At 43.7% G+C, this 12,695-nt stretch overlaps 1 protein-coding gene across 1 annotated transcript in view; it reads right to left on the reverse strand.

The window, feature by feature from the left end:
* The window catches only part of nox4 (NADPH oxidase 4), a 31,949-nt gene extending 19,455 nt beyond the window's left edge, over positions 1 to 12,494 (reverse strand). Inside the window, exons 1-4 of the mRNA XM_084197338.1 lie at positions 12,180 to 12,494; positions 11,760 to 11,855; positions 3,161 to 3,271; positions 2,902 to 2,986 (exon numbers count right to left, since the gene is read on the reverse strand). Of these exons, the coding sequence (XP_084053464.1) occupies positions 2,902 to 2,986; positions 3,161 to 3,271; positions 11,760 to 11,855; positions 12,180 to 12,236 (349 nt within the window). The 5' untranslated portion in view covers positions 12,237 to 12,494. The remainder of the gene's footprint in view (positions 1 to 2,901; positions 2,987 to 3,160; positions 3,272 to 11,759; positions 11,856 to 12,179) is intronic.
* Positions 12,495 to 12,695: the final 201 nt, after the last annotated feature.

A 12,695-nucleotide genomic window follows, 5' to 3' on the forward strand; every position in this document is an offset into this window, starting at 1 on the left:
TTGCTGATGGAAGGAGGTTTTCACTCAAAATCTCACGATACATGGCCCCATTCATTCTTTCCTTTACACGGATCAGTCGTCCTGGTCCCTTTGCAGAAAAACAGCCCCAAAGCATGATGTTTCCACCCCCATGCTTCACAGTAGGTATGGTGTTCTTTGGATGCAACTCAGCATTCTTTGTCCTCCAAACACGACGAGTTGAGTTTTTACCAAAAAGTTATATTTTGGTTTCATCTGACCATATGACATTCTCCCAATCCTCTTCTGGATCATCCAACTGCACTCTAGCAATCTTCAGACGGGCCTGGACATGAACTGGCTTAAGCAGGGGGACACGTCTGGCACTGCAGGATTTGAGTCCCTGGCGGCGTAGTGTGTTACTGATGGTAGGCTTTGTTACTTTGGTCCCAGCTCTCTGCAGGTCATTCACTAGGTCCCCCCGTGTGGTTCTGGGATTTTTGCTCACCGTTCTTGTGATCATTTTGACCCCACAGGGTGAGATCTTGCGTGGAGCCCCAGATCGAGGGAGATTATCAGTGGTCTTGTATGTCTTCCATTTCCTAATAATTGCTCCCACAGTTGATTTCTTCAAACCAAGCTGCTTACCTATTGCAGATTCAGTCTTCCCAGCCTGGTGCAGGTCTACAATTTTGTTTCTGGTGTCCTTTGACAGCTCTTTGGTCTTGGCCATAGTGGAGTTTGGAGTGTGACTGTTTGAGGTTGTGGACAGGTGTCTTTTATACTGATAACAAGTTCAAACAGGTGCCATTAATACAGGTAACGAGTGGAGGACAGAGGAGCCTCTTAAAGAAGAAGTTACAGGTCTGTGAGAGCCTGAAATCTTGCTTGTTTGTAGGTGACCAAATACTTATTTTCCACCATAATTTGCAAATAAATTCATTAAAAATCCTACAATGTGATTTTCTGGATTTTTTTTCCTCAATTTGTCTGTCATAGTTGACGTGTACCTATGATGAAAATTACAGGCCTCTCTCATCTTTTTAAGTGGGAGAACTTGCACAATTGGTGGCTGACTAAATACTTTTTTCCCCACTGTATGTACCAATTTCAATCTGTAACATGTCATACAAATTGTAATTCATAACATATCATACGAAATGGATGATGGACCCACAAATTAATACATACCATACCAAATGTAACATATATTACTACACTGAACAACAATATAAACACAACATGTAAAGTGTTGGTCCCATGTTTCATGAGCTGAAATAAAAGATCCAAGACATTTTCCATTCGCACAAAAACCAAATTTCTCTAAATTTTGGTGCCCAAATTTGTTTACATCCCTGTTAGTGAGCATTTCTCATTTGCCAAGATAATCCATCCACCTGACACGTGTGGCATATCAAGAAGCTGATTAAACAGCATGATCATTACACAGGTGCACCTTGTGCTGTGGACAATAAAATGCCACTTTAAAATGTGCAGTTTTGTTACACAACACAATGCCACAGATGTCTCAAGTTTTGAGGGAGTGTGCAATTGGCATGCTGACTGTAGGAATGTCCACCAGAGCTGTTGCCAGATAATTGAATGTTCAGTTCTCTACCATAAGCCACTTCCATCGTTGTTTTAAAGAATCTGGCACTATGTCCAACCGGCCTCAAAACCGCAGACCATGTGTATATGTGAGTGGTTTGCTGATGTCAATGTTGTGAACAGAGTGTCCCATGGTGGCGGTGGGGTTATGGTATGGGCAGGCATAAACTACAGACAACGAACACAATTGCATTTTATCGATGGCAATTTGAATGCCCAAGAATACCATGACGAGTTCCTGAGGCCCATTGTGCGGCCCATTTTTTTAAAGGTATCTATGACCAACAGATGCATATCTGTATTCCCAGTCATGTGAGGGGGAGAGAGGGAGGAGAGAGGGTTAAGAGAGAGGAAGGAGACTTGGTTTGAGGGAGACCGGGGGAGAAACCAGCTCCCAATGACGTCAGTGAGGCAGCTGTGTGTGTCCCTCTCTCACGCATTATCTCACACACACACACAGCTCTATGTCCCTCTATGGCTGTAAATCCACTTCACTTACTGTAGTTCAGTAACCAAAAGAGATTTTTTCAAACTCAAGGTGCCATGTCATAGCTGACATCCCATTCTTTCTGCAGACATCTTTGAATCTTAATTCGTAACAGATTTTTTGTTTTTCTAAAACGTGGTCGCATAAAAACCTGAGGGAGATTTTACAGCAATTCCATTACCACCGTGGAATTGCCCATACCACCATCAGGTCACACACACACACACACACACACATACACACACACACACATACACACACCTCCATCAGACACCATCACATCCAGCCAAAGTCTCTCTCTCTCTTTCTCTCACAACCCTTGCCAGCTCGTGATCCATCACAGCTGGTTCCCCTGAAATGCAGAAGAACCAGCCTACCTCTGGGCAAAAACTGTTGTTTCCACATCATTTCAACCAAAAAATGCAATGTGATGACATTGAATCAACGTGGAAAGCTGATTGGATTTGAAAAAAAGTAATGAACCACATGAGGTTAGTAGCACCTTAATTGGGGAGAACAGGCTCATGGTAATGGCTGGAGTGGAATTCGTGGAATGGTGTAAAATACATCAAACACATGGTTTCCATGGTTTCCATGTGTATGATGCCATTCCATTTGCTCCGTTCCAGTCATTATTATGAGCCGTCCTCCCCTCAGCAACTGCCACAGTCATCAACTTAAGGGAATTTCATATTTTTTTTCACCTAAATAACGTTGAATGCATGTTATTTGACAACTCAACCAAATGAACTGACTTCTGTGCCCGGTGGGCTGGGTCAATTTCCCCACACCATCTCTCGACACACACTAACGCTCAACACAACACACACACAAAAACACACACTTACCGGAAAATACACAAATGGCTACTCCACACGCCACATGAAAGGTCTTACTCTTGTCCAGAAGCCTGCGGGCCTTTCTGCTTGTCACCTGGAGGGGTGTGTGTGTATGGGAGGGGGAGGACAGACAGTGTCAGTGCAGAGCCTTCAGACATATCAAAACCCTCACTACAGTCCACAGTCCTCTCTGCCCATTCCAGACAGCCGTTACCAGACTACAGAGCACACACACACACACACAGACACATTCCCCTTCTCTCCGTACCGTGTGTGTTCCTCTGAGGTAGGTGAGTAAAGAGCGACACATAGGCAGCAGCACCAGACTGCAGTTCAGATTGAGCACTGAGGCAGACGCTCTGCTGATACACAGCCCTAGCTGGAAACACACACACACACACACACACACACACAGTTAGATTCCAGGTGTAGTTAACAGATTAAATAATAAAGTGCATTATTCTAATCTCCCCTCTAAACCACACTGCTCACAGCCTCCACCCCTGACACACATCTCTCTGTCAACACTCATGGCCTCCAGGATTAACGCGGCACCTCATTCTTGACACACACACACAGACACACTCACACACACCATCTACAGAGTTTGTCATACAGAGAACAGCTGACAGCAAAACCACAGTGAAGGGGTGACCTGATATCCTGACAGTTCTGTACACCCCGCTCAGTCACACACACACACACACAGCTGAATGAGATAAGATCTCTTTTGCAGGGATTTGTCCCCCACTATGCAGCACACACACACACACACATCTCTCTCGCTGCCTCTCTCTCTCAATTCAATTTCAATTCAAAGGGCTTAATTGGCATGGGAAACACATGTTTACATTACCAAATATAGTGAAATAGATAATAAACTAAAGGGAAATAAACAAGGGCAATGAACAGTAAACATGACACTCACAAAGGTTTTAAAGAATAGAGACATTTCAAATGTCATATTATTGGCTATGTACAGTGTTGTAACCATGTGCAAGTAGTTAAAAAAAAAAAAAAAAAGGATAAATATACACTACTGTGCCGCGTACTGAGTATATGAAGAGGCATGACGCAGACGCAGGAATTAACAAGGTCAAGGTTTACTTAACAATGAGAAAGAGAACTAAGAAAGATAGCGTAAACGACACGAAGCTAACAATCACACACAACATCATCCAGAAAAGTCCAGGGCTAAATAGGGGTGGTTATGAGATGATGAGGTGCAGGTGCGCTGGAGGTGATTAGGGTGCGTTGGGTTTCCATTCCAGTGTTGCCGAGGAGGTGCGCTCAGTAGACCGGTGAATCAGAGCGCCTGAGGGGAGCAACTGGAGGAGACGTGACAACTACCAGTCAAGAGTTTTTCTTTATTTTTACTATTTTCTACACTGTAGAATAATAGTGAAGACATCAAAACTCTGAAATAACACATATGGAATCATGTACTAACCGAAGAAGTGTTACACAAATCAAAATATATTTTATATTTGAGATTCTTCAAATAGCCACCCTTTGCCTTGATGACAGCTTTGCACACTCTTGGCATTCTCTCAACCAGCTTCACCTGGAATGCTTTTCCAACAGTCTTGAAGGATTTCCCACATGTGCTGAGCACTTGTTGGCTGCTTTTCCTTTGACTCATCCCAAACCATCTCAATTTGGTTGAGGTCGGGGGATTGTGGAGGCCATGTCATCTGATGCAGCACTCCACCACTCTCCTTCTTGGTAAAATAGCCCTTACACAGCCTGGAGGTGTGTTGGGTCATTGTCCTGTTGAAAAACAAATGATAGTCCCACTAAGCCCAAACCAGATGGGATGGTGTATCGCTGCAGAATGCTGTGGTAGCCATGCTGGTTAAGTGTGCCTTGAATTCTAAATAAATTACAGACACCAGCAAAGCACCCCCACACCATAACACCTCCTCCTCCATGCTTTACGGTGGGAACTACACATGCAGAGATCATCCGTTCACCCACACCGCGTCTCACATAGACACGGCGGTTGGAACCAAAAATCTCCAATTTGGACTCCAGGCCAAAGGACACATTTCCACCGGTCTAATGTCCATTGCTCGTGTTTCTTGGACCAAGCAAGTCTCTTCTTCTTATTGGTGTCCTTTAGTAGTGGTTTCTTTGCAGCAATTCGACCATGATGGCCCGATTCACACAGACTCCTCTGAACAGTTGATGTTGAGATGTGTCTGTGACTTGAACTCTGTGAAGCATTTATTGGGCTGCAATTTCTGAGGCTGGTAACTCTAATGAACTTGTCCTCTGCAGCAGAGGTAACTCTGGGTCTTCCATTCCTGTGGCGGTCCTCATGAGAGCCAGTTTCATCATAGAGCTTGACGGTTTTTGCGACTGCACTTGAAGAAACTTTCAAAGTTCTTGAAATGTTCCGGATTGACTGACCTTCATGTCTTAAAGTAATGATGGACTGTTGTTTCTCTTTTCTTATTTCAGCTGTTCTTGCCATAATATGGACTTGGTCTTTTACCAAATAGGGCTATCTTCTGTACACCCCGCCTACCTTGTCACAACACAACTGATTGTCTCAAATGCATTGAGAAGGAAAGAAATTCCACAAATTAACTTTTAAGAAGGCACACCTGTTAATTGAAATGCATTCCAGGTGACTACCTCATGAAGCTGGTTGAGAGAATGCCAAGAGTGTGCAAAGCTGTCATCAAGGCAACGGTGGCTATTTGAAGAATCTCAAATATAAAATATATGTTTATTTGTTTAACACTTTTGTGGTTACTACATGATTCCATATGTGTTATTTCATAGTTCTGATGTCTTCACTATTATTATACAACAGTAAAAATAAAGAAAAACCCTTGAATGAGTAGGAGTTCTAAAACTTTTGACAAGTAGTGTAGGTTGTATTTACAATGGTGTTTGTGCTCCACTGGTTGCCCTTTTCTTGTGGCAACAGGTCACAAATCTTGCTGCTGTGATGGCACATTGTGGTATTTCACCTAATAGATTTGGGAGTTTATCAAGATTGGATTTGTTTTCAAATTCTTTGTGGGTCTGTGTAATATGTGTCTCTAATATGGTTATACATTTGACAGGAGGAAAGGAAGTGCAGCTCAGTTTCCACCTCATTTTTTGGGCAGTGTGCACATAGCTTGTCTTCTCTTGAGAGCCAGGTCTGCCTACGGTGGCTTTCTCAATAGCAAGGCTATGCTCACTGAGTCTGTACATAGTCAAAGCTTTCCTTAATTTTGGGTCAGTCACATGGTCAGGTATTATGCCACTGTGTACTCTCTGTTTAGGGCAAAATAACATGCCAGTTTGCTTTTTTTTGTGTGTGATTATTTCCAATGTGTCAAGTAATTATCTTTTTGTTTTTCTCATGATTTGGTTGGGTCTAATTGTGTTGCTGTCCTGGGGCTCTGTGGGGTCTGCTTGTGTTTGTGAACAGAGTCCCTGTACCAGCTGGCTGAGAGTAGTCTTCTTCAGGTTCATCTCTCTGTAGGTGATGGCTTTGTTATGGAAGGTTTGAGAATCACTTCCTTTTAGGTGGTTGTAGACTTTAACGGCTATTTTCTGGATTTTTATCATTAGCGGGAATCGTCCTAATTCTGCTCTGCATGCATTATTCTGTGTTTTACGTTGTACACAGGGGAAGTATTTGCAGAATTCTGCATGCAGAGTCTCAGTTTGGTGTTTGTCCCATTTTGTGAATTATTGGTTGGTGAGTGGACCTCAGACCTCACAACCATAAAGGGCAATGGGTTCTATAAATGATTAAAGTATTTTTTGCCAGATCCTAATTGGGATGTCAAATTTGATGTTCCTTTTGATGGCGTAGAAGGCCCTTCTTGCCTTGTCTCTCAGATCGTTGTGGAACCTAAATGTGGTGCTGATGTTTAGGCCGAGGTGGTATAGTTTTTTGTGTGCTCTAGGGCAACAGGGTCTAGGTGGAACTTGTATTTATGGTCCTGGCAACTGGACCTTTTTTGGAACACCATTATTTTTGTCTTACTGAGATTTACTGTCAGGGCCCAGATCTGACAGAATCTGTGCAGAATATCTAGGTGCTGCTGTAGGCACTCCTTGGTTGGGGACAGAAGCACCAGATCATCAGTAAACATTTGACTTCAGAGTCTAATAGGGTGAGGCTGGGTGCTGCAGACTGTTCTAGTGCCCTCGCCAATTCATTGACATACACTACATGACAAGTATGTGGACACCTGCTCGTCGAACATCTCATTCCAAGATCATGGGCCTTTATATGGAACTGGTCCCCCCTTTGCTGCTATAATAGCCTCCACTCTTCGGAGAAGGCTTTCCACTAAATGGTGGAACATTGCTGCGGGTACTTGCTTCCATTCAGTCACAAGAGCATTAGTGAGGTCAGGCACTGATGTTGGGCGACTAGACCTTGCTCGCAGTCGGCGTTCCAATTCATCCCAAAGGTGTTCGATGGGGTTGAGGTCAGGGCCCTGTGCAGGCCAGTCAAGTTCTTCCACAACGATCTCGACAACCCATTTCTGTATGGACCTCGCTTTGTGCACGGGGGCATTGTCATGCTGAAACAAGAAAGGGCCTTTCCCAAACTGTTGCCACAAAGTTGGAAGCACAGAATCATCTAGAATGTAATTGTATATTGTAGCGTTAAGATTTCCCTACACTGGAACTAAGGGGCCTAGCCCAAACCATGAAAAACAGCCCCAGACCATTATTCCTCCTCCACCAAACTTTACAGTTGGCACTATGCATTTGGGCAGGTAGCATTCCCCTGACATCCGCCAAACCCAGATTCAGCTTTCGGATTGCCAGATGGTGAAGCATGATTCATCACTCCAGAGAACGTTTCCACTGCTCGAGAGTCCAATGGTGGCGAACTTTACACCACTCCAGCCGACGCTTGGCATTGCGCATGGTGATCTTAGGCTTGTATGTGGCTGCTCGGCCATGGAAACCCGTTTCATGAAGCTCCCGACAAACATTTACTGTGCTGACGTTGCTTCCATAGGCAGTTTGGAACTCGGTAGTGAGTGTTGCAACCGAGGACAGACGATTTTTACGCGCTAAGCGCTTCAGCACTTGCCGGACCCATTCTGTGAGCTTGTGTGGCCTACCACTTTGTGGCTGAGTCGTTGTTGCTCCTAGACATTTCCACTTCACAATAACAGCACTTACAGTTGACCAGGGCAGCTCTAGCAGGGCAGAAAGTTGACGAACTGACTTGTTGGAATGGTGTTATCCTATGAGGGTGCCACATTGAAAGTCACTGAGCTCTTCAGTAAGGCCATTCTACTGCCAATGTTTGTCTATGGAGATTGCATGGCTGTGTGCTAGATTTTATACATGTCAGCAACGGGTATGGCTGATATAGCCTAATCCACTCATTTGAAGGGGTGTCCACATACTTTTGTATATATAGTGTATATGTTGAAGAAGGTAGGGCTCAAGTTGCATCCCAGTCTCACCCCCCGGCCCTGAGGAAAGAATTATTTCAGTTTATTTTAACCGCACATTTGTTGGTTGTGTAAAAGGATTTTATAATGTTGTATATTTTCCCCCCAACACTGCTTTCCATCAATGTATATAGTAGACCCTCATGCCAAATTGAGTCTAAAGTTTTTTTTATCAACAAAGCGTGAGAAGACTTTCCCTTTGTTTTGGTTTGTTAGGGTGAATACGTGGTCTGTCGTAGGGTAATTTGCTAAAAAGCCTATTTGACATTTGCTCAGGACATTGTTTTCACTGAGGAAATGTAGGAGTCTGCTGTTAATATTAATGATATAGTAGAGGATATTCCCAAGGTTGCTGTTGACGCATATCCCACGGTAGTTATTGGGGTCTAATATGTCTCCACTTTTGTGGATTGGGGTGATCAGTCCTTGGTTCCAAGTATAGGGGAATATGCCAGAGCTGAGGACGATGTTAAAGAGTTTAAGTATAGCTAATTGGAATTTGTGGTCGATATATTTTATCATTTCATTTAAGATACCGTTAACACCACAGGCCTTTTTGGGTTGAAGGGTTTGTATTTTGTCCTGTAGTTCATTAAATGTATTACTGAACAAAAATATAAATGCAACATGTAAAGTGTTGGTCCCATGTTTCATGAGCTGAAATAAAAGATCCCAGAAATTTTCCATTCGCACAAAAAGCATATTTCTCTCAAATTTGGTGCACAAATGTATTTACATCCCTGTTAGTGAGCATTTCTCTTTTGCCAAGATAATCCATCCACCTTGCAAGTGTGGCACATCAAGAAGCTGATGAAATAGCGAGATCATTACACAGGTGCACCTTGTGCTGGGGAAAATAAAGGCCACTCTAAAATGTGCAGTTTCCTCACACAACACAATGCCACAGATGTCTTGAGGGAGCGTGCAATTGGCATGCTGACTGCAGGAATGACCACCAGAGCTGTTGCCAGAGAATGTGACGAGATCCTGAGGCCTATTGTCGTGCCATTCATCCGCCGCCATCACCTCATGTTTCAGCATGATAATGCATGGCCCCATGTCGCAAGGATCTGTACACAATTCCTGGAAGCTGAAAATGTCCCAGTTCTTCCATGGCCTGCATACTCACCAGACATGTCACCCATTGAGCATGTTTGGGATGCTCTGGATCGACGTGTACGACAGCATGTTCCAGTTCCCACTAATATCCAGCAACTTCGCACAGCCATTGAAGAGGAGTGGGACAACATTCCACAAGCCACAATCAACAGCCTGATCAACTATATGCGAAAGAGATGTGTCGCGCTGCATGAGGCAAATGTTGGTCACACCAGATACTGACTGGTTTTCTGATCCATGCCCCTGCCTTTTTTTAAGGTATCTGTGACCAACATATGCATATCTGTATTCCCAGTCATGTGAAATCCATAGACTAGGGCCTAATTAATGTATTTCACTTGACTGATTTCCTTATATGAACTGTAACTCAGTAAAATCTTTGAAATTGTTGGATGTTGCGTTTATATTTTTGTTCAGTGTAATTGGAGAATCCAGTGGGTTCTGGTAGTCTTTAATAGCTGACTCTAAAATGTTTAATTGATCGTGTATTTGTTGTTGCTGTTTGTTCTTTGTTTCTCTCTCTCTCTCTCTGCCTCTCTCTCTCTGCCTCAGTCTCTCTCTTTCTGCCGCTCTCTCTCTCTCTCTCTCTCTCTCTCTCTCTCTCTCTCTCTCTCTCTCTCTCTCTCTCTCTGCCTCAGTCTCTCTGCCTCTCTCTCTCTGCCTCTCTCTCTCTCTCTGCCTCAGTCTCTCTGCCTCTCTCTCTCTGCCTCTCTCTCTCTCTCTCTCTCTCTGCCTCAGTCTCTCTGCCTCTCTCTCTCTCTATGCCTCAGTCTCTCTGCCTCTCCCTCTCTCTGCCTCTCTCTCTGCCTCGCTCTCTCTATGCCTCAGTCTCTCTGCCTCTCTCTCTGTCTCTCTCTCTCTCTTTGTCTCTCTCTCTCACAGGTGTGTAAAGCTGCTACCCAGGAATTCATTCAGAGACCAGTGGCGTGCCTACACTTGCCCTTCTAAAAGTATGAGGAGTGTATGAAGGGTTCACCTACATCATACAGATAGCCTGCCAGAGGTGTGTGGGGGAGTTACTGCCTTTTAGATATAACTTCCATATTTGTTTCGCACTAGAGTTTTTCCTGGTCAGGTCATGTAGTCAGGAACAACTCCTGGCCCTAGGTAATGACCACTGGTACCCGTGTCACTGGCTAAGGATCCTGACAGTCTGCCTTTTTACCTTTGTCATTATGGGGTATTGTGTGTAGATTGATGAGGAAAAAAACAAATTTAATCAATTTTAGAATAAGGCTGTAACAATGTGGAAAAAGTCATTTGGCAGATGATTTCATATTTTATGTATGAATACCCACTATCCCGGCGTTGCAAGCACCATGCTCTACCAGCTGAGCTACAGAGGACCTCCTCCCTAATGTTGGTTCACGCATCTTACCTGCTAGTTGTGTACTAGGTGGTCCTCTGTAGCTCAGCTGGTAGAGCACGGCGCTTGTAACGCCAAGGTAGTGGGTTCGATCCCTGGGACCACCCATACACAAAAAAAAAAAAATGTATGCACGAATGACTGTAAGTCGCTTTGGATAAAAGCGTCTGCTAAATGGCATATTATTATTATTATTCATGCTCTTTTAGACCAGTTTCAGCAGTGGAATGGTAACTGCATGCAAACTATAACAAGAACATCAGAGTTATATTTAAATAAAAACATTTATATTAGTGTGAGAGGCCAATAGACCAGACAATCAAGAAAATATATCTCAAAGCATTTAAATGCCATTTGTTTGATTGTGGAGGACAATAAGCTGTTTTAGTGGCCTAAACCTGCGACCCACAACGACTTGTGACAACAATTACACCAAACTCACATGGGAGTGTGTGTCACATTCCAGAGTGTCAACTGAATGTCACCAAGTCGCTGGGCTCCATCCAGTGTCTTTATATAAATATCAGCTACTGAATAGGAACCCCCTAACCCTAAAAATAAAAGGAGACGTTTGTGTGTGTATGGGTGTTCCATACAGCGGGGGACGTTTAATTTGGTCCCCCAAGTTTTCTGAGAATAAATAACAATTCCAGGAAATCAGCTTCAAGTGATTTTAATTTTGTAAATCTGTTCCCAAGTATTCCCACGCATAATAGAGAGACACGTGATCGTATAAAAACGTCAGCAAGGTTTGAAATGATTATGTTTTAGTCAAATATTATATCTGTTTGGGCTTCTTGTGGTCCATCTGCAGTCTACAAATTATTTGTAATTATGTTCCAGGCCTCTGACTCAAGAAAAAAATCAGACTGCGGCTAGTTGATAATCCCTGCTATACAATCTGTTCTGTGATCACGGTATAATAGCAGTGTGTTGGATTGGTGTCTTACCCCGAGCATCTGATGGAGATAGTGGTACTGCTGCCCACGGTAGTACAATAGGAACGTCCTCATGAACAACAAGGTGTTAGCTCCCAGCCACAGCACCTAACACACACACACACACACACACACACATGCACAGAAACACACAAACAAGATGTCAGTGGTGATGATGATGACGACGATGATGATGACGATGAAGATGATGAAGATGAAGATGATTATTGATAATGATTGATGATGACAACATCCAACCACATCAGCACTCTGTTCAAGTGTTAGGCTGCTTCCCAATTTCCAGTTAGGATCGAGATTGTAAATTGCAACAGCTCCACTCAGTAACTTTTCTTTAGAATAGTAAAAACATATAATAACAGTGTAATACTATAATAAAAATGTTGTATCGGGATTAGGTTGTACTATTCTTACCAGAACCAAGTGTTTTCCTCCCTCGTTCGCGACCCAACTCCGCACTGACAAAGCCATGTTTCAGCGGCACAGACCGCTGCCAAGTTTTCCAGTTTGGGAGTTTACAGAGAATCAATCCCTTTTGTTTGACTCCGAATCTCCTCCTACCAGTGAGTGACAAAAACCCGTCTCTTTGCGGATCACTCCCGATAAACCGGCATTCTAATGTCTCGCATATCTTTGGGGTGCATTTTTGTCCCGGTGTCCTTGTGCACAGCGTGGAGTATTTTAGCACCGGCGAACCGGCTTGTCGTTTTCTCCTCCTCTCTCGCTCTCTCGCTCTCTCTCTTTCTCCACCGTCTTTCTCTTTTTCTAACGGGTGAGGGCGCCACCGCACTCCATGCTCGTGGGGGTAGTTTTCCATGGTTCTTCAGTCTCCACTCTTGTGTCTGCGGTGAAAGCAACATGAAAAAAACGGTGGGTTATTATAGAGCAGAGGGTGCAACGTCGGAGGCCTGAGAGAGTAACCTATAGGTA

The sequence above is a fragment of the Coregonus lavaretus genome (assembly GCF_964263955.1).
Source record: "Coregonus lavaretus genome assembly, contig: HAP1_SCAFFOLD_5550, whole genome shotgun sequence".
Taxonomy (NCBI): Eukaryota; Metazoa; Chordata; class Actinopteri; order Salmoniformes; family Salmonidae; genus Coregonus; species Coregonus lavaretus.